Below are 27,024 nucleotides of genomic sequence, written 5' to 3' on the forward strand. Positions count from 1 at the left end.
CATTCATGATTTTACTGCACTTTATTAGTTGACGGTAAGTTATTGCCGCTGATCACGGCACCGTTTCATTTAATGAATGCTTTCTCACTAGTGCACAGCCATTGACCCTCCCAGTTCAAATAGATTGGGCGTCCATGTGTTGCCTGTAGGCTACAAGTTAGCCAGTAGAGGGAATGCGCCAACAGCCTTCAGCCCGTAGGGTGCTGCAGCAGTTTATTTCGAGCCGAGAAATAAACTGTCGCACCTTGACGAGATTTATATTTCATTGTTGCACAAGAAAGCCATAGCTTTGCACATTTTGAGGGGAAAGAGGAGATTATAGGAACAGGGGGGGAAAAGGCTATACTAGTTTTTTGGGAAATGGGGGGAGTCTAATCTCATTGGTGAGCTACACGTTTCACCACACGACACAGTTCCACTCAAACCGCTTGGAGATATAGCGCAGGCTGAGCCGGGAGTAGTTTGAAATCCCCTCTGAAACTAATACGGCGTCTTCCTATATTGTTCTGGTGCGGTTACTTTCAGATTTGTCTGCTTAAATAGCCTATAAATCCCTAAGAATAAAGCACGTCAACGAGGTTTGACGCCAAGGTGGTGATTCCAAGGTGCTTCAAGACAAATTATGAAGACATGAAATATGTCGGTAAATTGTTCCCAAGCAAACAATAAGGTAAAATGAAGGCCTGCAAAAGAGATGTGCAGTAGTTCAAGTACCATCTGAAGGATTTAGTGCCCTGGAGCCAGACCTGCTCATTAGTGGCGTATAGCAGCTGTGCAGACTCGTGTGTGTGTGATCGATAATTTGACGTTTTCGGTGGCTTTCAAAGGCTTCTTGGTGAGCAGTGATGTGGAATTTAGTGCTCCTTAGAGGAAAACGGGTAATTATTATTATTTCCAAGTGGCTTGAAAACAAGGCCATCATCCTCAGCATGGGGGTTGCAAAGCCTCCACTCAAAATGGCGTCTCTAACCGGTCAGAATTGGATGCAAACTGATGTCCCTAACTTAAAATCAAAGACAAAGCAGGAACTAAAAAAGTAAAAAACACGAAACCTGTTGACACTAAACTCTGACGTGTTATTGTTTATTTGAAGTTTCACGAATAGCCATGAAAAAGTCAAAGTAATCCATCTGCTATTATGCAAATCACAGCAGATTAGAAATATATTGTTTTCTCACCATAAACAAAGTGATGGTAGCAGGCAAACAAGTACAGATGAATACGTATTGACACCAGACGGCCGTTGTATTAATGATTCCTCTAAAAAAACAAAAACAAAATCCAAATAATATTTTGTACTACACAGATTAAACCATGCCTGCCTTTTGGAAGACGAGACACAATTGATTTCTTGAATGTTTTTTTTCTAGTCCTCACTATTTCCCATCTAGAGTCGCTGGGAACAAATTTTATCAGAGCTTAGCCTGGCTTATTGGAAGGATTGCACCGGACCAGTTATGATGACTTGAGTTTATTTTTTTTCAGAGCTTAGATGAATTATAATACATGAATTCTGGGTTTGAGGGCATTCTCATATTTAAGCCGATCCACTAGGTGAAATACTTTATGTTGAATTTGTAAACGTTATCAATTACTTGTCCCAGTACATCTTATTCTTTAAAAAAAATAAGTTAGGCACTTCATAAGGACTTTACGGAGGATGCACTCAGACTGACTTTCTGTAATTATCACATCGTTAAATGCTGGTAAATGTGCGCCTTTGTAAAAGTTGAGTCACCCTTTCAACCGTCTCACTTGCGCTTCCTCCTTGCTCGACTATTTTGCTCAGAGGCTTCAAAATCTGCCAGTTTTTCCTTTTTCTCCCCCCATTCTATTCTATTCAATTCAATTCTCACTCAAGAAGTGGGACAACCTCATAAAACACATTCCCTTTAGCCTGCCGCTCAATTTCGGCTTTTCCTCTCGCATTTATACATATTTTTACATAATAGTGTATGTTCTATCAATGCGGGGTTGTGAAGAAAAGATAGGCGTTCTCACGGTAAATCTGTTTCTTTTCAGAAAACATGTCTTTCGGCTTTATTAGCAACATTTGCGTAAAAAAAGATGCTCTATATCACGCGTGTCAAAGTGGCGGCCCGGGGGCCAAATCTGGCCCGCCGCATCATTTTGTGTGGCCCGGGAAAGTAAATCATGAGTGGCGACTTTCTATTTTAGGATCAAATTAAAATGAAGAGTATAGATGTATATTAAATTTCCTGATTTTCCCCCTTTTTAAATCAATAATTGTAATTTTTTAACCATTTTTTTTCTGTTTTTAGTGCAAAAATCATTTTGTAAAATCTAAAAATATATAAAAAACGAAAATAAACATTGTTTTAGATCTGTAAAAAACTGAATATTCAGGGCTTTTAATCTAGTTCTTTTAATCCATTTATAAATCTAAATATTATATCTACAATGGTCCGGCCCACGTGAAATCAAGTTGACGTTAAAGCGGCCCGCGAACCAACCCGAGTCTGACACCCCTGCTCTATACAGTTAAAAGTGCAGTTACACGGGCAATAGCACTCCCAAAATTATTCTTCAGGATGCTATTAAGGGAATTTACTACTTCATTTTATGCTAGTCTGCCCAATGTTGTGGCTGTAGACAAAACTTATATATTGCTTTTTTTGGATTCAGACAAAAAAAAAACACAAGTTCTTCCACTGCAGGACCCCAGATGGTTTAATTGGTAATTTGCATGGTTCTATTCTTAGCACACACCGTTTATTCTGTTTGTTTATGAGCTCCAATGATCTCATTGATTACAAAAACATGCAGCGGAAATAAATGATTTCTTTTGCTCAACTGGGCACCGTCTTTGCTTGGTGTTTCCAATTTGGACGGGAAAAAAAACACCATTAAACACGGGGATTAATTTGACAGTATGTACATTTATTTGCATCTTTTAGCTTGCGTAGAGCCAGTTAAAACTTTACAGTATTGTTTTTGGCAGCTTGCCATGGTGAAAATGCAGATAAGGTTTTATTTATTTTTTTTGGGGGGGGGGGATTCAGATGGCCACATTTCCAAGTCCTATCTGATCATTCCTCCTTGCAACTTGCTCTCTATCATCTACATTCTGCACCTCGACCTAAAATCCGGCACCTGCACTTATTGGATTTTAGATTTTAGACTTATTGTCTGCTCCTGTTCAGACTTATTTTGCAGTTTGGCCAGTTTTTCCAAAAGTCTCGCTGGTTTTTACTACAAAGAGAAACAAACTTAAATGTAAAACTCCCCTTTTAAAATAGCACAACAGCTCTTGATTCATTATTGTATGAATTATGCTCAGATGAAAGAAATCATACTTACGATGTGGCCCATGACATGATGAGTTTGACACGACTGTATTAACCTATTCGAGGTTTGTATTTTGGGCTAAAAGAAAATAGCTTTTGATTTATGAGTTGATGAATTGTGGTCGCCCTTGTTGACCTTAAGAATGAAATCCTAACTGTGATGTGGTCAGGACAGAGACGAGTTTGACACCCCTGATTTATCTGCATAAGCCAACCGATTTGACAGTCGTGATTTAGTGGCCTGAAAAAAAATGTCATTGTGCAAAAATGTTTGCCTGATGTATGGGGAAATGCCTTTGTTTTGACAATACGCAGCAGGCCAGCGATGACATTTGCCAATGTGATAATGACACACACCACTTACTAGCGGCGGCACATCCATTATTCCCAGTCGTTTGGGCTTCACTGGGCATTGTGACGATTACGCAATGATTTGACGGATGTGAGGTAATTTGATCTTTGATTGTAACTATTTTTTTAGCTGCTTTGTGAAAGTCGTAACAAACTCCTACGGACTGCAATTACCTTTATTGTTCATCTCCTTGCTCCGAGGCGTAAACACATTTAGCACTTCACTGTACAGTGGCAGGCACATTTTGTTCCACAAATATAATCACACTGAAGTCAATACATGAAGGACAATGTCCATAACGGCATTTCCTTAAATTCGTTGTCATTAATAACCTTAAAAACGATGCACCCAGTTGGGTTTTATTACGTTATGATGACTTCCCCAGATAGTCATAATGAGTCATAACATGCTTTGATCATGTTACAGGATATAATTGCATAATTTAAATTGTGTCATCATGTAAATGATGAACCCGAACAGAAATTTGACGTCATTCTCAAAGGAGACCCAATCCACTTTGACTTGCCCTTATTGGCACTCAATGGTTAACTAAATGCCTCCTCCTGCCAAGCATATGCGAGACAATTTGTTCCAGCTACAACCGTAATTAATTTAAGAATGCTATTATGTTACTCTAATACACAACAGTCTTAAAAGTCAAACTCCCTGTCCCACGTGTTAGTAAATAATTATATATCATTAATTATGAGAAAAAATTCTTGTTCTTGTTACTGGATAGTTTTAGGTTGCAGCACTACTTGATGTATTCAACATTTGTGGCAGGTCAGTTTAATTTGAATTTTTTTTACTAAATTGTGGCCTATCGATATCAAGAGGAGTTTTTTCCCCCTTGTCGCCCAACACTAAATTAATATTAAACCTTAAATCGACTATTCAGTTTTGAGTTCATCTTGGAATATTCTACAAACAAACTTCTATTCATTCTAGTAACATGCCCTTGAATGGACTTTTAGTTTAAAAAAGAGAGTAAAAAAATGTTAAATTTAGCCGCAACACCATCCTACAACGGCGATGACAGGATGTGCCTCAACAATAAATCAGGACAAATATATGAATAGACTTGTAAGCTTGTGTACTTGTGTATGAGATGAGTATATTTTCAGGGAAAATAGCAGGAAAGAGGACAAAAACATAAAACAAGTTCAAATGACGAGGTTCGAAACGAAGTTGCCTACTTAGTGGAGATCATTGTCAAGATTGTAACCTACATTCTAGGCTTTTCTTTGACACTCTACAGAGGTTAGCTATGGTTGTAGTACACTGCAAGCTTATTAATATATAACCCTGACTTTCAACAACATTGGTTATCATTTCACTTTGATTCAGAATGTGAATTGGTTTCTATTATGAGAATAAAGTTGTTGTTTAAGTAAAAGCTATGGGAAACAAGCAAGGCATTTTTTGGGACAATCCATGTTTGAGATGGGTCATTGGACTAGTGGATATCCAGTACGTCAAAGTGATGTCACAGATATAGAGAGTGGTCTTTGGGGAACAATTTCTTTAATGGTTTGATGCCTGGAATGGCAAAGCTGGATCGAGGGCAAGTTTAACGCTTTTGGATTAGATTGTGAAAATTGAGTGCAAGTGGTCACAGCACACTTGAGGTTGACCTTTTTGAATGTTTTGCCGTGAACAAGTTGACATGTTCACTTAATCCGAGAAATGTTTGTTTCTCTGAAACAATTGTTTTCCTACCCTCATTCTTCCCGAATCTGCCACGAAAGCAAAAATGGCTCCGGGTTGCCATGAAATTGGAATAGCGTTCACTTCGGGAGGAAAGATTGTCGTCATAAAGCAAATGGCTATCGAAATGGAAAACTTGACTGGAATAAGAAATATGACGGAATATTCACCGCATCGGTAAAAAGCTTGACCATACAAGTCAATAAACAGTCTTTTTAAAGTCGTAGAAGAACCCGTGTATGCTTTGTATAGGGATTTATACATAGGGATGTGATGCTTTGCTCAAGGGCATTTCAATACAGGTCATAGCAAACTAGCGTTCTAGAGTGAAATAGTCTTTTTTTTCTTTTGTTCTGAAACATAAAGCAAAATAACCCTTGCAATAAAGCCCAGAAGATATTGCCGTCCCACAGATAAGATACAGTTTCCATTATAATAACTGTATAGTATAAGTTAAATATAAGTAGCCACATGGTTTTATGAATGTAGACTCCAATTCTAGGTCTATTACTGAACATGTTTCATGCCCTCTAACTGCTCACCAATATGTCTGCTATTGTGCAACTGATTCATGGTGTTTCAAAGTAGGACATCCGTAAAACAATACAATATTAGGCCTAAATGTGAGCCCAGAAAACCCCAAAGGTGTTATTGGAAGAACAAGATTTAATGCTCTAAATTGTGATAAGAACATGCTCATGGCACTATGGGAGGAGTTCACAAGACCAAAACACAGTATGACTTTACCATAATCTGCTTCGAACGCCCCTTTAATGAAAGAAACGGGAATACTCTCCAAAGTCTTATTGGACCTAATCGGACGCTGTAATTATCTTTAGTGATACATCTATTTGAAAGGATCCTTGTGGATTTGAATGCAATTTGACTTTGACAGCCCTGGACTGCACCACAGCACTTTTTTGTGGACCTCTTGTGAGACCAAAGAACTCCAAAGCCATCCAATTTAGCTCCATAATACAAGATGTCAAGCCAGCTCCAAGCTAAAGTAAAAAAAAAAATCCTTACCCCAAGGCAGTCAATTACAGCTGCATGATCAAATATGTCAAATGATGCATAATACCCAGAGCCAAAAAAAAAGAAAGGAAAAGAACTGTCTCTACTGTTTAAAGGCTGGTTCTTAAATGACTCATGGAATTTCATTAATGAAAAGTTTGGATTTTCTATGTAGTCTTCCTGTTAAAAATGCACTGTAGCTCTTGTTTTTATATTTAAATTACCGCCTTATTTCCATAAAGTACTTTAGGGGCTAGCCAATGTAAATATCTGTTTTTGATCAGAGAGATGAATAGAAAAGTAAAAAATACTCACCATATCAGTGTCTGATACAGGGCCAAAACTTGTCACGTAAATGTTTGTCCTCACTTCGGTCACACTCTCTGTAAAAAAAACAAAAACAGAAAGCAGAAATACATCTCGGAGCAATAATTATGGTCTGTTTGGTGAAATTTATTTTTCATGCACATACAGGGTTGTAAATTTGATGTTTATTGCTTTTAAGCAGTAGTTGCAAGTAACCAAATTCTATGTCATTATGTAAAACAAAAAAAAATACAAGTGCGGAGGTACGAATGAGTAAATTAAATTTGCTTATTAACATATACGACAATAATTGACAAGGAGGAATCGCTCCAAAGTGCAAAAACGGATTTAAAGATGTTTCCATAGGAGTATTATGCGCAGATCCATTGTCTCTCCTGTCTAATGTGATGCCGTGGACAACAAAGTAATTGAGTCCACGCTTTGACTGGAATTGCAAGTAGAGCACTGCATGGAGATTTGCCCTGATTGTCCCATAAATGGACAATTTATAACGATCAATTGGATATTGTGCCTGAGGAGAAACACAAGCTAAATCAGTCTTCATTGCGGCGGGTGAGCTGATTCGTCCTGAAGACATGACATTATCAGCGCAGAAAGATTTACAGGGAAAACACTCACATTTCTAATAGAATTTATGTCACTGAGTGCAAGTGACATTTGTCTTTGCACTCATGCAAAAAAAAAGAAAGAAAAAGAATGCTATAGGCAAGATTCAACTTTAAAGGAAAAGACCACAAATTGTCTTCTTTTTTACATAACAACAAAAACGATTATTGAAAAATAAGTATTGCTTCTGCTCGTATTCTGTCCTCATCTCAAAGATCAGTGCAGAGAAAATAATCAAATGATTCTTAGTGATTTATTTACTGTTAATAAGAAGGAGGAAAATAGCTCTAAATCTTTATGCGGTAAGTAGGACATGAGTCAAGAGAGAGTAGAGATGGACCAAAATTTGTATGCCTCTCAGCGGGTTGAATGGGCTCCTCTGGGCCGGATGTGTGAACAAGGCTTTTGGGCTCTGGGTGAGACAAATAGCTTCTCCCCGTAGCACAACGACTGGAGAGCGATGAGGCTTTTATCCAAAAGCGAAAGAGATGCTTTGCGCTAACTATGTCCCAGACCTAATAGACCACCCACAGGTGAAGTCTCCCCTCCTCTGGCGAAGGACCCCCACGAGAGAAGCTATCTTCTTCCACATGAATCATCCCCACGACACCAGTAGTTCTGGGAAAGTACGTGATTATCACCATGTCGCGTCAGCAGTTTGCATGGCACGCATTGGTGGAGAAAGAATGACTCTGCCCTTTTTTCCTCTTCACAACAATGCTTCACAGCATTAAAGTGAATCAATGTTGCTGAAATTTAACTGAGTCTTCAAGTTCTTAACAGTCTAATTATCAGGATTGGATTCGGTTCTCTTCATATGCCAGAGAAAGTTATCTCAAGCTTAGGTTTGTTTGTATCTGATATGATTGCTATTTTGCAACCGAACATAATGATGTTTTGTCAATTTACAAGAGGAAATCACATGCAATTGGTAGTTTCTAAGACTCTTCATAGGCCAGAGAAAGTTATTTCAAGCTTGGGTTTGTTTGAATCTGAAATGATTGCTATTTTGCAACCGAACACAATTATGTTTTATCAATTTACAAGAGGAAATCACATGCAATTGGTAGTTTCTAAGACTTGTAGGATTGTAAACTAGTGCCGGGCGATATGATGTAAACACACAGGAAGGTCGGAACCCTCCGGGGATTGAACCCTCGATCTCAGAACTGCAACATTCTGAATTCTCCCGACAAGACAAAGAAATAAGCCTCAAATGTACATCGTGCCAGATTCCACCGCCTGGTTGGAGCTTCAAAGTCTTGTGGCCTGGTGGTCTCCAGCCTGGTAGCTATGCTCGTGGCCTTCGCGGTTAAGCAGCGAAGCGGAAACCGCCATTCCAGCTGGATGACTGAGTAAAATCTGCTCAAGCATGTGGGCTTACTTTGTGAAAGATTTGGTTGAAATAGCATAGCTTTTCCCGGACATATGTAGGCTACTCCCAAAGAAGTCTTGAGGGACAATGGCTCCATGGTCATTTATCTACACTTCACAGGGTTGCTAGTATTGGCGTGCCTTCAAAACATTTGCTATGGCTGCCAGTATGCAGTGGAAGTGCCTAGAAAAATGTTCGAATCTTACCTCCCAGCCCCGGACGTAGTCTGTTGTCGTATCCATCCAACAGTCTGTCTAAGATGCGGGTGAAAATTGTGATATTGTTACTGTCATCGGGCAGCGGCTCTCGGTGTCCAACTTGGGCACTTTAGCAGGATGAAATAGAATTCAGTTAGTCCAAGTATTACAGAGAAAAGAAAACATTCAGCTTTTTCACTTATAACATTCACTCCTTGGCCGCCAGTGATGGCGGTAGATGTCCAAACCATTTATTAAGTAAAATTAAAGCTGTTTTAAATGGGGAAAAAAACTTTAATTTGTCCAGAGACATGTCTTTAAACTGCCAAGTTCATACAACATGGTCTGGACAATTGTCCTGTTCTCAAGATCAATTAAGTTTCTTCCAAATTTAATCACATGGTGGATTGACAGATGGTTTACGTTGCCATAAATGTTACCAACAACCCCTATCGTCTGTCAAAAGAGAATTATGCCAATGTTGAAAGGCCATTATTATAGAGTTAGAACGCTCTTGATTTAATGAGCACGGCCTTTAATTAAACACGAATCCCCAACGGGCTAAAACGTCCAACTAATTCCCGATCAGCAAACACTTCATGCACTGATGACTGTTCCAGTCAGTGACAACTCCACATTCTCAGCCTTCAAAGTACTGGCTAAAGCATAAAATAGCAATGATATTTGGGTATATCATATGCTATTTGATAATGTAAAGATTACATACGACGGCCAATGATTAATCTAACCCTTCAGGTGTAACAAAAAAAAGGAATGTATTATCTGTATTGTCAGGAATATAATAAAATGCAATTAAATGAGTAGCCTTATGCCATTCATGCAAATATTTCATATTAGATGTAAGATAATATATGGTAATTTATTGTAATATACTTTGTAACTCCATAGGTTGTCATTTAATGACAGAAAATGTGTACTGAAATATATTCTCATAGTGAGCAAGACCTTTGAGATGTTTTATATAGTTATATCATTTATTGATTGCCTGATACAGGTATCAATAATTGTTGTACCACCATGTTATGATTGTGTGCTTGTATTACTAATTCAATCAGGAAGTATCCAAAGGGTTCCACCCTTATTACATTGAGCGGAAAATACAGTCTACAGATTCAATCAGCCTCATGTGGCAAAAAAAGGCATAAATATTTGATAACTCAAGTTTCTATTGCTTAATGTCATTCTGTCTGACAGCTTGTAAGATTCGGAGATGTTCTTCATTTGCATATTTGTCCAAGTTTGTCATATGAATAGCGTGTTTTTAACTTGTCACTGTCAACCTGTCTCAGTGCATTTTGTAGTCAATGTGAAGAGGAAGTTTGCTAGTTAAAAGTGCATTGCGGCTATTTGATCATTGCAAGAAAGACGATAAGAAATGCTGTGTGAAGCAACATTGCTGGTTTGAGGGCTCACTTGAAGTTCACACTTTTTTTTAAAGGAGCTTAAGCACCATAGTTGATTATTTTATAGGAATAGCGACATTTTATTACACAGCTTTTGGGCAAAATGCAAAATACGTGCAATCACAACTGCACTGAATGGCCAAGAATTTCTGAGATTAAAATTTTTTTATTGCCATTGAAACTGACAGACATTAAATTCTATTTTAACTAAAATGGCTGGCATTGAGAGATGTTTCTCTCGACAATAGATGTCCAATCAAGTTTGACCGGGTTTGCTGGTAGCGATCGAATGATGACAAGGATCCATATGATCTTTTTTTTGGAGATATTTCTTGTTCTACTTCTCTTTTCTTGATTTTTTTTTTTAAAGTGAAGCCTTTAAAATTGCATTCATTTGTCATATTGTGTAGAAATATCTGAATATACAGGCGTCCACTAAAGTACGGTCCGTCGGAGTGCATTTGGCATCCATTTTGAATAACCAAATTCACAAGTATAGTGAACTGAATGGACTTCAACCACTGTAAACTGTTATTTTTTTATTCATCTGGAAATTCTCATTAATTCCTCCCATGCAGCAAGGCTGCACGTGCTTTGGAGGAGGCCGAGGCGCTCCGTCCGAATGGCCTTCTCCCCATTGTTATGTCAGCGTTTGATGCCCGGAGTGGCAGCATGACAGCTGCGCCGATAAGAAGGAAGCCAAAAAGCCTTTGAGGAGCAGAGAGTACACGCTTCAGTCAACTCCTCTTGAAGTGCCACTTTTCTTTTACCGGCCATCTTTGAGCATGCCATTCAAGATTGATTATAGTCTCGGCCCTGGAAATTAGCATATCGGCGCCGTCAACCCCGAGTCAAATAATGTTAAATGACAAAGCACCTTATTCATTTTGGGAGCTGGATTTAGCAAAGACCTGTCCTACTCTGCCTTTGCAGTCAAAAAAGGGTATTAATAGTGAAAAGGCTCAAGGATAGAGAGTATATTAGAGAAGTAGGCTGTTCATAGTGAAATCATTTATAAAAAGAGCACAGCAGTAACAGCTTTGGAGTGTGACTAAGGTTTTTGACAAATTGTACAGCATGTTGTAAAATCGGTGTAGTATTATTGCTAAAAATAATCGGTGGAAGATAAACATTTACTTAGGCTAGTAAAGTAAAGTATAGCAAACAATCATATAAAATTATACTTCAAATGGTCTCTATTATTCTACATCTATCATCATGGAAATGGGACCCTTGTACATTTTTTGGGAGCTCTTCAGCATTGCTTGAAATATCAAGGCTATCAATGTCATCTGTTGTTTAAAGATTCCCTCTGATGTCTTTTCATTGGGAATCCAGTTGTTGCATGTGTCAAATCCATTTTCTGAAATGGGGGAACTATGGTATTATAGTTTTAATTCTCAGTTTTGCCCTGCAATTGAAAAGTCACATATATTTCAATGCGATGCAAAGAAGTCCATTTGGAATGATTAAAAAATGAATTTGCTCATCAGTCAGAAAAATTCATGCAATTCTAGTGTATCCTCAGCAAATCTGAAGACCTATTTTGATAAATACAGTGTAGCAGCAATGCCCCATGAGTGTACCAAAAACTGCTCTGTTAGGAACTGTTTTAAAGCCTCCATCAGTGATTGTTAAAACTTGAAATGGTTACAAGGCAGCCATTAATAAGAAACAATCTTTTACATTGAGATAATGCACTACTGCATCACCTGCTTCAGCATCGCTATCAATAGCTTGTTGATGGGTGAATCTAGAATGCAAGATTAGATAAATTAGAAAACCTAACCCGTGAATCACTTCAGGGATGGAATTTATTAATCAAGAAAGTGCTCATTAGAATACCTCCTCTCATACGCCCACACATTTCCCCAGCTTTCGATGAATGATGCTTGAAGTTAAATATTTACAGTGTAATATCCGAACTAGCTTTCTCAAAGCTCCAAGCTGAAAAGGTTATCAGGTTTCAATATTACATTTGTAACATTTCAACCAACCTTGCTGGCATTCCAGAGCAATACTCTTTAATAAGTGCATCATGTCCCTCTATGCCAATAAAAAGGTGTCTGCCTTGAAATGCTTTCTAATTTCATTTCACAGTCCTTAAAGGTATGATGAAAGCGTGTCATCGTTGGTAATATTTTAATCCGCAGTTCCAACTATACTCCAAACTTTGGAGGTGACATCATGCTGCACCAATGGGAGCAACATTACTAATCGATACCATAAATTAATCACACGTACTCCAGCAGTCCCACCTTTCTAACGGTATTAAACTACATAAGCTCGTTAGTGAACACAGCGTATTGATCCATCATTGTCGACTCTGCCGCTCCAATGCGCTGGAAAAAGTGGAAAGTTGAATACTTTAAAAGTTGCTTCATCCCACTTATCCATTTGAATAATGATGCAATGTAACTTTAAAAATCCATCCCTTGTGTTTTAGTGTACTATATTGGACTGAGACAATTACTGTAATTTTTTTAAATGATCATCAGAACCTCACTAGAAGCCTCAACCACCAAATTTGACTAGAAAACATTGTTTGTTCAAATTTATCTACATAAAAACGGCACTGGACTTAAAGAATAAAAAGGAAAGTTTTAAGTAGGGGAAAAAAGTAGCTGTTCATAGTCTTAAATTTGCAGTAATTGTTTTAAAATCACAACAAATTAGAACTCCGAGCCAGGAAAAGGATTTTGTTCACCCCTTCCTTCATCTTGAATTAGAATGTGTTGAGTAGACAATTGATAGTTTGCAAACAAGTGTACTTGAATGCATCCTCCCCCAAATGACTCCAGGGGCCTTTAAATCTATATTATGGTGGGTCACTCACCTCAGAGCTGGCAGCAGGAACACAATACTCATCTCATCTTGAGCCAAGTTTGCAATCTTTACATTGTCTAACAAAATTATTAAACTTGGATGCACGACGAGACATTTGCCCGGTCAATCTTATTACATTTTTGGTCTAATTCATCAGAGAATAGTTAGTAATGTTCTCTGTATTTTATCTTATTTTAAGCAGTTTTCGAATGGAAAAAAAACAATCTGAGTAAAAAGGATTGTTTATTTTTTTGGTTGTGCATTCCTAAAGGGGAAAATAATAATAATATACTAATAATAATAATAATATAATAAAAAATCTGGAAATGTTCTCTGTATTTTATTTTAAGCATTTTTTGAATGGAAAAAAACAATCTGCGTAAACAATCCTTTTTACTCAGATTGTTTTTTTCCATTCGAAAAATGCTTAAAATAAAATAAAATACAGAGAACATTTCCAGATTTTTTTATTATTATTTTTATTATAATAATTATTGGAAAAAAAACAATCTGAGTAAACAATCCTTTTTACTCAGATTGTTTTTTTCCATTCGAAAAATGCTTAAAATAAAATAAAATACAGAATATTTCCTGATTTTTTTCCTTTTTTTTTAAATGGAAATTTAAAAATTAAATAAATATTTGTTGGAATGGACTAGATGTTTAGCCAATAAGTTAAGAACTTTTGGGGGTTTAAAAAAAGTATTCCATAATTGAAATTAGACTGTTGCATAAGATAACATAAATTAGTTGATAAGGGGAAGGAAAAATACGATTTTGGATATGTAATGAATGAAATCTAGTCTCAAATTCAATTTTATAAGCAAAGGACGAGGCAAAACCCCGGGCTCATATCTTCATGGATTTTAGAGATGTTATCAACAGTATCAGCTGCGATGAAAGGATCATTTATAACTGCGAGCAAGTTCTGTTCTATGCTATGCAGCCAAATGGAAGTAATCTATCAAAGCTATGGATATGATATATGAGCATTTCATGAAAAATTATACATTGTGTCAACAGCAATATCTGTTGGTTATCTTTAAAGCATTTGCTTAAAAAACTGGATAAATGTCTGAAATTCAACAGCTTTGGAAAAACACTATAGTGCAAAAAATAGCAATTCAATAGAAATTGTTTTATTGGCTGCCTTAAAAATATGATTTCAGCATTGGAGCTAAAACAAAGTTCATTTGCCGTATTTGGTGTGTAAGAAATCACAGTTGGTGAAATTTAGAAAATTCAAGTGTTTGTGTGATAGTTGGTGATTTATTGTTGGCAGAATTGTTGATTCATTAAAGTCTGCTCTTCTCTGAGCCAATTTCCTTAGAGAGGGAAGATTTCAATTTATCGGACTATTACAGAAGAGCTATCTATCTGCCAGAGTGTAATATCATTTGAAGCGCTGGCACTGATGCTTAGCCTTGAAATTATTGTAGTTGTGCCAGTGTTTTGAGCATAAAAAAATGAGATGCATTGAGATGCGTTGCGTGCAGAAAAAAAAAAATGACATCCGGTTTCAACAAAGCCACCCAAGAGGTTTATGATTTTACTTAAAGCAATGAGTGAATTGCACTATTTTCCCCTTTCAAATGTCATGTGAGAACATTTCAGAAAACGTAGTCATTTTTACTGTAGCACTGAAAGGATATCATTCAATGCCAGCCATCTCCTTTTAAACCGATTTGACATCTATTGCTGTCAACGGCAGAGAGTCTTGATGCTATTAGTTTCATACTCAACTCCCATAACGCCATCCAAGTAAAATCTCTTATATTTTTTGCCTTAAATCTATGACTTGCGGGCACTTGCAGCCAACAACAAGGCTCTCTAAAGCCCTAAAGTAGTGCCAGAAATTGAATTTTTTTTGAATGCCACTCCTCCACAGTCTTCTTCTTCTTCCTTATCCTGTGTATTTTATATTTTGAAGACCAAGTTTCTTGTGAGACATTTCAGCTTCACATACATTGTTAGCAGCCTGATTGTTTTCACTTGTTGTCGTTCCCATTGTCAGTCTCTTCAAATTAATTTTTACACTGTACATTATGGTTAAAGCATGTCTGACATGTCTACTGGTTAAATATTGTCACGCTATACTGATACAACAATGAAAAGCAGAACTCCTGTCATTCAAAGTGGCCTGAGCTTCCTGGATAATTCAATCAGCAAAGTGGCTTGGTGATGAGAATACATTACTTTTTCTTTTTTTCCCCCCCGAGACCTGTGACACATTAACCTTGACAGCGCTGCCAGAACAGAATGTTATCTGTTGACCAGGTCACCCCTTAAAGTGATGTCCCTCTTCGCCGCTCGGTGAATAATTAATGATGGGAGACGAGGTGCGAAGTCTGACCACTGTTACGAGCAATCCATGGGGAAATTGTACAGTTTGCTCTTTTGTTCTTATAGCGATTGTTTAAATGTCACATTTGCCAGCCTGCACGTACGGCTTGAAATGAAAACTAAACCAAGATGGCCCAACTTTAAGTGTTGTCTTAAGTGTGTATGCAAATTCAAAGATGTACAGACAACTGGAAGAAAAATAGTTTTTAGGGTTTACAGTACACAAAACTAGCTAAAATCTTCCAAGGCAATTTAAAAATGCATGCAAATGGGAATGCAGCAAAGAGGAACTTGTCGGGTCCTCCGGCCGCTGCTATGAATTTATATTTGCTTTTAATGTACTTGTGAACAATGGTGGGCAGGTTTTGATATAACAACAGGTTTATCAATAAAACACTAACCCAGACATGTACTACAAGCATTTTTGATTACAAATTGAGTTTGGAGTCTTCCCCACGGTCTAAGCCATCGAGGTCAAACATAAGCCCTGGGGGCCAAAACAGTTTTTAATGTACTTAATAATCGATTGGCTGTAGATTAGGAATGGCCCTGCGAAGGAAATCGACTAACGTGAGGTTGTCAAAAGATCCACATGGGCTTTAATTCCTTCTTCTGCATCTTGTTCTCATTGTGCTATTTGCAGAATTCTTCCTATGTTTACAGAGTACCGATCCTTTTCCAAAGAGTCATTCCATTCTCTGTAAGGTGGATTTTTGAAACAAACCACCTGGCACGTCAGCTTCCTTTTGAGTGCGCGAGAATCGTGCCGAGTTGCCGAAGACGGCTCCCCAGGGGCGTTTTTGTCAGACGCATGGTAATTCATCGGAAATGTCTTCTTCCTCAACTCTATCGGAAAAGTGACAGCTCACTGCTGCCGTTGTGCTGACATTTCAAAATGACAAAATATAGACGAAAGACTATTATTGTATGTATTTAGCAGTACTAGAAGTTTTCTAACCATTTAAGGAGATTTATTTATACAGTGGTACCTCGACATACGATCGTAATCCGTTCCGAGACTGAGATCATATGTCGAGCTTTTCGTAACTCGAGTGAACGTTTCCCATTGTAATGAATTGAAAACAAATTTATTCGTTCCAACCCTCTGAAAAAAACACCCAAAACAGGATATTGGTTTGGAAAAAATGTTTTATTTCTTCTAATTCGCCATATATTGACAAAGTAATAAATAACGAGTGGTTTAATAGTAATAAAATGTGTTTAATAGATGTAAAATTAGACGCATTTCGCGGAGGGGAGAGCCAACGACACACACGGAGGCAGAGGTGGGGGCTGTTCGTGGGGACTTTATCCACGGCACTCGTAAACGAACAAACATTTAAATTAACTTGGATAAATATATATACAGACACACTCAAACATACGTTTAATATAACTTTACACAAAACTGAATTCTAATCTTGTTTTAATCTTTGGTTACCTTCGTTTTCCGGGTTAGTGGTTTGCCACGCCTCCACCCTCACATTCGCTATCGATGGACTGTTTGCGGTTGCATTTCCTTCAAAATATTCCGAAAATGATGCACACAAATGTCCTCACAATAGGATAACGCACGACCACTTGCCAACGAGAAATAGTCTTGAAAGAACGATCGCGGGAGCTTCTTTCCTTAGAAAGAATAACAGGAAATGCAATAGCTGAGCTCACCCACGTATTGATTGTGGGTAATGACGTTTTATTCTGAGAAAGGTTGCCATTGCCTATGGGTGTTGTGTGCACGAGTATACTTCATTACCCAGAAAGGCCTCTTTTTGCCCGCGCATTCGCGTTGTGCGTTTCCTGGTCGAAACTCGTCTGAATAAATCGTTCAGTCCTCATAGATATAGTAGTTATACACGAAAGAGATGCGGCAAAAAAAGACAGTGCGCTACAATGATAAACAACCTCTCATGTCATGGCCACCTGGCTTGGTCGCATCTCGAAATTTTGATCGTATCGCGGGCGAATTATTCGATCGAAATTTTCGTCGTACCACGAGCATGTCGTACCACGAGGTACCACTGTATGTTTATCACTACTAGAAGTCCACTTCAAATGGATTGGACATCCAACCCTGTCCACGGAGTAAAGATTCAGTGCATTACAATGTCCTATTTAAGCTCAAAAATATAATTTTTGGAAAGTTGACATTACCGGGAAAGGACAGATTGTTGGATAAAGTTTGTTTAATTATCGCAACAGAAGCGCCAGGCTCTCGTTGTGAATAATAATATCTTCTGTCGGTGTGCCCCGCTGGAAAGGGTGTGCCTTTTTTATTTGTCCCTGGGGGTGTCAACGCTCCACATGCCGTGTACTATTAGTATGCCGCTCTCATAAAGAATTGAATGGCTATCTATAATTAACATAATGGATACGAGCAAACCTGGCATCAAGTCAAATGTGCAAAATGAGAAATACATCAGTGTTTTTTTAATATATTTCCAATGAAATTGCATACCTAGAATTATTTCTCCACATTTTTCAGATTTCTTTCCCCTCTCGGCTTCATCCGCCTTTTGTTTGCTTATGTGTGCTAAGGCTTAAAGTGATTTGCACCTTGCTACATAATTCCCGCCTCATCTACAATACTAACATGGCATTCTTTTCACTTTAAATTACAAGGAACTTGATTAGAATGACACCTAGACACAAAGGGGTGAACTTTTTTCCCGCTGACTCTTAACACAGGTGGAAAAATGTGCACAAGATGCAAGAAAGAAAACTGCTGTGATTGGACAATCACAGTTGTGGCGTGCTGAACAATCCAAACAAATTCCTCCGTCAGTAAAATGTACCGGAGACTTGAATGGGTCATATTACCATTGTATTTATTATTGCATTACTATTACAATTCGTTACAGCTGTAGTATTATGAAAAAATATCTGATACGGCAGTCTGTTGAAATGTTTGGATGTCGAATCCTGTTTGCACTTTCTAAAGCAATCTTGGGCAATATTGTCAACATCTTTTATTTGAGTGCATTTAATGAGATTGTACAGGTATAGCTAATGAAGTGCAGTGTGAGTTTCTCTTTGCTTCTAAAGATACTGGCTCGATTACGGCGTTTAGTGCAGCAGTCAGCTTGATTAATGAGATAGGATGCAAAACACTCCACATTAACAATAGCTGGCAGAAAGAACCAATGACTGTAAATCGCATATGGCGGAACAGAGTGTCTGAAATGAGATTTTTTTTTTAGTCCTACCTGGCTTGAGAAAGGATGCTGAGGCATACAAAGAAGATCCACAAGGCCAAGTGCAGGGCTTCGGGCTTCCCAAATGTAGCAGCCATAGCAATTTAAGCGCAGGACCCCTATAGGGAATGACAAGTCAACTTGAGTTAGGCCTTTTAATATAAATCCCGAGTTTTACAAACTCTCTATTCCAGGTGTTTACATGGGTTTTTTGGAAAGAATGTGCAATGCCGTATTTATGTATTGAGAAATACAACTACAAAGTAGAAGTAGAAACTCATTGTCTGCCATTGACGGCACTAGATGTGTAATGAATTTAAAGTAGTAGCTGGCAGCGAATGAAGGAACGTTTCATTCCAAATGAATTGGACGTGCACTTGCGATAAACACATTTCAATTTGGCAAAAGGATGATTGGATGCCACATAATTGGCACTGATGAGTGGAAATTGGGATGGAAAAAAAAGTTCAGTGTGTAGGCATACCTAATCTTGAAACAAGTGTGACCTCCTTCAACTTCATTACGAGCGCTGTATAATAACTGCAGTAAAGTTGCGTTTCATAGACAAGAATAAATCACTTTGCGCTCAAAAATTGGCACCTCTGCTATTGAAGGCAGCCGAAAAAAGCCGCCATCAATATCAGGAAATGAAGCCAAAGAACCTCAGTCGAGCAGATGCACGACCACTGGAGCGCACATGTGTAGCAGCTGTTTTTGTACTTTAAAGGCTTTTATTGTGTTTTTGTGAGATTGTGTCCCCTTTACGGCCAGTGCAGAAAGAAAGGATCAAAAAGTTCCCTCAGGGGAATCAATGTACTCTGTGTTGCGGAGAGCAATCTCATTTTACAGGAAAAAAAACAACAACAAATGATTGGACATACTGTAGATGTTGGCCTTTATTGCTTTGTCAAAGCCCTTCAACAATTAATTTGTCTTATCCATTAGGAAAAGAGACTTAGGAGGGAGTTATTTACGACAAGGTTGAGTCTAGGGAAACATCTGAAATACGACACTCCATTACTTTTTATAATAGTTCAACAAACTCTGCAATTATTTTTCTTAAAGGTTAAAAACAGCATTTCAGAGAGCAGCGAGGCAGTGAGAATGAAAAATGTCATCATTTTTTTAAAGATCTTTCACCTCCAGCTCAGTATATGTGGCGCTATTTAATAAAATATTGATATTGAGAACAGCAATAGACATGCAGTTCAATTTCAACTGGGAGTTTAAATGCATTGGACGTCTACTATCGCCAATGGTTTCTAAAGAGTTAAGTCTTTTTATTTATTATTATTTTTTATTACCACGTCTAAAATCGTCAATAGCGCTGAGAGAGTAAAAAAGCCGATTTATGTTAGGGCTGTTACGTCTGCCCGTTATAGCTTTTATGTTATGCATTAAAATCAAATGGGAAACTTTAGACTAATAGATGTCAATTCCCTATCTTGGAATGACTGAGAGTAAAGACCATTATTGAATGTATTCTCTTCCTTAGGGGTCTTGTTGTCCTCTTTGTATAAATATTTTAAAACATATATACAGTAAGATCCCTAAGCTCTATGCTCGCTCCATTTAGGCCCCACTGGAACACATTTCTGTTTACTGAACTAGTTCAATTGTAAAAAGAAAGTCTCATTAAAAAGATACACAGCTACTGGTAGAATAATGATGTGCTCCATAAACAAACATGAAACAGTACAAATTTAAAAATCGAACTCTTCATCATTACAACGGCACGTTACATGAATTTTTGCTTAAATGCCCGTTTTGTTGATTTGGCTCTGACAAAAGGGCTAATTACAGAATTGACACATTAGCTACTGTTTAATTAGTATTGACAATTAGGGATCCAAATCATTTGAAAAACATTGTGTGAAGATGTAGGGTTAGTTTGATTATTTTAGCAAAAAATAAATAAATAAGAAGTACAAAGACAAATAAAATAAAAAACCTGCCTATATTAACACCACCTGTAAGAAAATGTTATTTTAGCTGTTGTAGGACACTTAATGGTAAGATAAAATCATTCCAGAGTGATCCTTCCTGTGTATAAATAAATATTTTATAGCTCCTTAACGGATATCATGAGGTTTCGGATCAGTACTTCATATCGACAGTCTCAAACTCGACAAAAATGTGATCGGCATAACTCCGGTGAGTGACAGCAACAAACAAGACTGCTGCCGACCTGCCGTCTACCGTCAATATCAGTCTCGGAACTGAAGAACTCAGTTCCTGGGGCTCAAACTGTGATGAAAACGGAAAGAAAAGAAAATTAACAACAACAACAAACATAACACTTTTGTTGGCAAATCCAAAATAGCTTGCCTAAGGTGACAGCAGACCTAAAGCACTCAACATTTCACACTGTTTAATCTTTTCTGCCGTCATTTCTTCTCGCAGGCTAAAAAAAACCTCAGAAAATGTATTGGGTAAAGTACTAAAATCCTATTTGACGGAATCGAAAATCTGGCAAAGCATCTTGGTTACATTCCGTACCTTTTTTTCTTGACACACTGATGTCAATAAACATGCTGTAGCAAGGCAAGTGTCCCAATAATAACCCATACTCCCAACCTAGCACTGTTGGGAATGAGTGACTCCATCAGATAAATGAAATAATAGGCTAAATCACCATGACTTTTGCAATTAAACTCAGTGGCAACACCAATATCCTGCAAATCTGCAATCAAATCACTTTAGAATTCATTTAAAAGTTGGGGTGGGCTCTGTCTTTACAGTATAGTGACGGTGAGTCGAGAATTGCACTAGTGTGGTTATTTTTATACATAAAAAGCCTGTCATTATCTGCTTAGCTGAGAGAATGAATTCAGTGTACTCCAACAGGTCTTGATTTCAAAATGTGCAAACAATACAAAACAGCAGAATGCAAACTTTTTGCTCTAACTCTTCTCTAACATTGTGTACAATTTGGGGCAGTAACGTATTTGTAAGGACGCATACTGTAAAATAATTGTCAAGTTTCAAAGACGCTGCTCTGCTTCTTGACTACTGTTAAGGTGACCTTTGACAATGCAGCAGTCAACCGCCGCAACCGTTTGTGCGCTTCATCCCTCTGACTTTTCCACTTGCATACCTCCATATGCAGTATTAGTTGGGCCATACCATCATGAGCGTTGTTGTTAATTTAAATTAAATTTAAATTTAAATTAAAATCCAACTTTAGAGTGGTAGAGGCGTAACCAGTGTATTTCTGATTTAACCCCCTAACCCTGACGCAAAAATAACTAATATAAATCTAGATACAATCATATAATATAAAATAATCTCCTTTGCCTTATGATGAAAGGTCCCCCGACCAATATTATGTTGCAACCTCATTAGGAAGGTTCGCTAAAAGAAAATTGGCTGATCGTCAGGTAGCAATAAATTAACAACAAGAAATCGCTTGGGCACAGAGGTTGAATACTTTTTATTATCCAATAAAATCACTAACCACACATCTTGAAAGAATTCCAGGAGCAACAGAAGTTCTGCTATTAAAATGTTCACACTATTCAGGTTTGTTAACGACCCATCAAAGTCGCGCCAAAAGATTGGCTTTTTCCAAACGACAACATCTACATCTTGTACTAATAAATCCTTAATTAGATGAAGTGGATAGGGTACCGTACTCTGTGTCTGAGAGTCTGTATTCCAGTGTTGAGCCAATACAGGATTAAAATGACGTCATCACTATCCGATAGTACTAAAAAATGTGATTTTCAAACGCTGGTCACCTTGTCCAAGATGGCCGTTAACTGCATAAAATGATGATAGACGTCCAATCTTTTTTCTGCTGTTAAATTTAGTGAATTTTTAGCGGCATCAGTGTCAGAATATGAATGACGTAAGCAGTTTCTGACCAAAAAAAGCCTTGATAATGAGTTAAAAATCAATCGAGTAAGCTGAAATTTATAGTCTAATTTAGTTATCCATAGACCTCCTAACTCAATCTACCATGTAATGTTTGTGTTGTTTTAATAGGCAATGAAAGAATGATGAATGTTATAAAATCATGACTTACGTGAGTTCAAGTAGGGTTTTCCATATGCTTCATCGATATAAAAATTACAAATGCATTTTTATTTTACAGCCTTCCGCCATGCACATCAATCTTCATTTAATGATTGCATTGGGATTTATGAGTCAATACCGCCAGGCGATGAGATGGGCTGGTAATTCTCAGATGGGATTTCTGTGTCATTTCCATCAATCCAGTTACTCTCAATGTCCCCTTCTATTACGGCTGTAACTAAGGCCTCAGGATGAACATGTCAGGTGTTAGCCAGACATTTTATCAGTCTTCATTAATGGGATACATCATTTTTAGCCAGGATATTGGGATTTTTCAAACACAAGAATGTCGACTACATGGACAGAATAGAGTCCTGACCATAAACAGTATTTATAATAAACTTGGAATTTCAAAACTCAATTTGAAATGGAGACATGACGTACATTGAAATTGATCCAGTATTCTGAAGTTAATCCATCTGTATGACGAATCCCCTCTCTCAAATGATAGTTTTGAAAGCCTGTCCTGCTTTCTCATGTGACACAATAGGGAAGAGATTCATACGTAAAATTGAAGGAGCTGCAAGAAATATGAGCTCATATAGCCAGAACCGCTGTTGCGTATCAAAAGAAAAAGTCTCTCCTCTGAAAATGGCTCAAAACCTTTATTTTACCAAGCGAAAAATAGATGAATGATTTCAATTGGATGCATAGAATCTGGTGCATTGCAGTTAATGTATGTTACCTGGCTTTCCTCTGCATCGTAATCAGCTTTTCCATGGGAGACATAAGACTACGGTCTTGTGTGCACGTAGCAGGGCTATTTAAAAACAGGTATACCCCCCCCCCCCCCCCCTCGTCAAGAAATGAAAAATTGACAATGCTGATCTGACGTTAATATTTTTAGACCCGTAAAAATACTGCAAAATATAATGTAACCAGTAAATGATGAATACAGTTTGTGTTAAAGTCAATTAATGCTCTGTCTACAAATATTACACAATGGTCAGTTATGATTGTTAGTTTTTAAAGATAGGAAAACAAAGACAGATATAATTGCCTACTGGTTGGATTTATATAAAAAGCACGACGACTGGATCGGATCGGATGTTGTGACCAAATCCCGTGCAATACTCAAAAAAGTCATAGTAATTTGTATACGCGTGGGCTTTTGGGTCAAAGTTTGTTGTATTCCGGCCCCAAATCTGGGTTTACGTGTCGATGATCGACCAAGCTGTAGGAAATGTTCTTTTTATGAAACCCTGCTAAGTATGGACAAGGCTTAAATCACAAAGTTTACTGCTGACTTTGATGGCCTTTAAGGCACTTTTTGTGTGGCCGGTTGGGCCCCACTTAGTGTGACTGATGGTGGAAAGTGTGACTCCAGCCATGACTGGTCGCTCTCACGTAGCAATACAGCGCCAGGTGAGCAGGCTGCTGAGCATGAATGATTACGACCGCAGGAAGCATGCACAGGCCAGTGCAACACCGGGAAAAACTTTGGCAGACGAGGTTAGAAAACGGCTCAGTGCGTTGTGCTCCTCGGACTGTGACCGCATGGAAATGTGACAGGGTATCTGCCATGAACATAATTCCGGATGCTCTGTGTGGGCTGCTGCTGGAGAGCCTGGCAAGAGTGACTCTTGTGATAAAAGCAGATTTGACTAGTGGTGCAGAAAGTATCACACTGGAGAAGTTTGCTGCTTGGGCAGAAGCTATGATAACAATGCCGCTGACGGGGGCTGCTGGGAGACTGACATTTTTGGGTTTTGGGATGAGGCGCTCCAGTAATCCGAAAATGACTTTGTCTTGTTCCGAGTAGTATTTGTACTTCAGTGATATTGTGGCTTTATTTTTATTCCTTCTGTCGTTTGGAATCAATTTATCACTAGTTAACGTCAATTGCTGCCATGGAATTAAATAATTAACCATTACAAATTTTCAAACGATAATGACCTGAATTTTAGCAATAAAATATGTTGCTGTGATGCAGTAAAATTGGATTTGATTTGAAATTGGAAGGAATTAGCCTGAACCTAATGTTAGGGTAAATCAACCAAAATAATTCAAAAATGGTTGACTATGTATCCACAATTCTTTCATTCTTTCATTAATACACTGTAGATTAAAATTTACAGTACAATAAAAATACTACACTACTTTTGAATTCATTACAGACTGTGATTAATCACAATCTCCCACTTAATTATTTATCTGTGCATTAATTTGTGTCCCACTGACACCAGTAGATGTTTACTCCATTTCAACTATGAGGGCAGACATGATCACTGCCAGCCTCTCCTTTAGTTCAAATAGATTGGGCATCTGTCACCATCAATTATTCAATTAGTATGGTAGCACATTTGAAATACAAGCTTGCTAATTACTGCCTTTGAAATATGTACAATGTGTGTGTAGATGGGCTCATCCGTGTTAGCAATGATGTTTTTGTTCTTGGCAGGTAGTTGAGCTCATCTAGCTTGTTTGCGGTATTCCTGATAGGTATCAAGACAATGGCGAGGTCTAACCGTGCAGCCTAGTAACCGCCATGTGGCAACCACGACGAATACAAAAGGTTGCTACCTATGAGAACCCTCCTTTTTGTTTGGCTGTATTCTGCGGTGTAACATTGCCTTGATTTGAATATTTGCCGGGGCCACTGAGGACCGAGCACGTGTTCAAAGAATTCAACCGAGCATTCTATGAAAGTACAAGAACCAGACCAATTTCCAACAAGGATCAAAAACTGTCTTTGTTTCCAGAACTCATCTCAATTTTCTTTGAACCGAACTCGTGCATGCTGATATCCTCAGTCGGGGGTTGTTGAAACTCCGGGCGCACGGGGCCTGTTCTGATTCCAAGTGGTGGAAAATAGCATTAGTATTTATTTCTATTGTTTCCCAAGTTTAATTAAACCGAGACACCCTTTTTACGGTAGGAAAAAAAAGCGTGGCATACAACAAAATAAATAATGACAAAGTACTTTCTACCCCTGGTAGAAAAGGATCAGTTTGTACTTATTTTTACACTTAACTTAATTTTCAACCCTCCATTGATTTGTCCTCTTTTAAATTGACATCATGTTTTCTTTTTACATTTGCACACTCATTTTTGTAACTGAGTTTAATCTGGCAAATGGCAAATTTGAGCCCAGCAATGCAATGGTGATGTAAAAATAAATCCCTTCTCTATTTTCTTTACCTACTGCAGTGGAGTGTAGGCTGAAAGAGTGTGACTGTCCAAACGCTGCACAATTAAAATGCCTACAGTTATCTGGCAGGCTATGATTAAAAATAATAATAGTCTTAGTTGGGAAATCACCCTTGAAAAGGGGGGAGGGGGATTATTTCTGTATTGAAACCAGCAATGTACTTTAAATGACATGCAAAACATTGCAATCATTTGCATAAGAAAAAGTATGAACAGCAATACTAAATGGGCATCTGCCCGAAGGGATTAGCTCCTGAATTTTATGCACGTGTACTATTTTGAAAACAAAACCGTACACATTTTCCATGGAGGTCATGCCATCGTTTAACGGCACACGTTTTAAAGTACAATGAGAGCAGATGATGACTCATAGAGCAACCATGGCTTATTCATTTTTAAATTTCCAGTCGATGCCAAAAATCACGTTCTCCTGTGTCTGTAAGCTTCTGGTACATCCAGGTGCTGATGTTCAAGTGCCTGATTTTAGTGTAATGTTGGAGTAGGGCATCTCAATCAGTGGAAAAGTCAGCTTGGTAATCATTGAAGGCAATCCTATATCACTTTCTCCATTTCCCAAGATGACCCCCCCGTCACCCCTGGAGAGCTGCGTTAATCAAAAATGCTGACGTCGAATTTATCTTGCACTACTTTGTCTGAGTACCAAAAGCTTATGTTGTGTTTTGCGTGTGCGGTCGATTGGTCGCGGTCTTTTAGTCGCCCCGACCGCGACAACGGGCGACCAAAAGACCGACGACCAAAAGACCGGTGACAAAACAAGGTAAAACAACACGGTCTACGCATCAATAAAAGCCAACAATGGCCCTGAGCAGTTTCACTGAGCCGACGTGAGTGTAGATGAGTTTGTATGTACATGCGTTGTCCCTTTAAGAAGCTACGTCCGTCAGGGTCTTAACAAGTTCTCCAACAAAAAACAATAGAAGTCCGGGAAATTTGGAGCTTTTCTTTAGCCTAATAATTACTAGGGCATTAAGTATGACTAAATAGTAATTCACAGTTTGTATTTAGGGAATTTGAGCAACGATTTAAATGGTAATTATCAATAACCTTCCGGGCGACCAAAAGACAGGCGACCAATCAACCGTGTACCGTGTTTTGTTATACCA

The 27,024-nt window shown here is 38.0% G+C and overlaps 2 protein-coding genes across 3 annotated transcripts in view; one reads left to right on the plus strand and one right to left on the minus strand.

Annotated features, from left to right (window-relative positions):
• Positions 1-27,024, plus strand: part of gabrb4 (gamma-aminobutyric acid type A receptor subunit beta4) — a 105,456-nt gene that overhangs the window by 15,354 nt on the left and 63,078 nt on the right. The window lies entirely within an intron of this gene.
• The window catches only part of gabra3 (gamma-aminobutyric acid type A receptor subunit alpha3), a 41,884-nt gene that overhangs the window by 8,422 nt on the left and 6,438 nt on the right, over positions 1-27,024 (minus strand). For both annotated transcript variants that reach the window (XM_077591548.1, XM_077591547.1), the window contains exons 2-4: positions 18,686-18,792; positions 8,896-9,014; positions 6,697-6,764 (exon numbers count right to left, since the gene is read on the minus strand). In XM_077591548.1, coding sequence (XP_077447674.1) covers positions 6,697-6,764; positions 8,896-9,014; positions 18,686-18,771 — 273 coding nt within the window. In that variant the 5' untranslated portion in view covers positions 18,772-18,792. The remainder of the gene's footprint in view (positions 1-6,696; positions 6,765-8,895; positions 9,015-18,685; positions 18,793-27,024) is intronic.

Source organism: Stigmatopora argus, chromosome 22, assembly GCF_051989625.1.
Source record: "Stigmatopora argus isolate UIUO_Sarg chromosome 22, RoL_Sarg_1.0, whole genome shotgun sequence".
Taxonomy (NCBI): domain Eukaryota; kingdom Metazoa; phylum Chordata; class Actinopteri; order Syngnathiformes; family Syngnathidae; genus Stigmatopora; species Stigmatopora argus.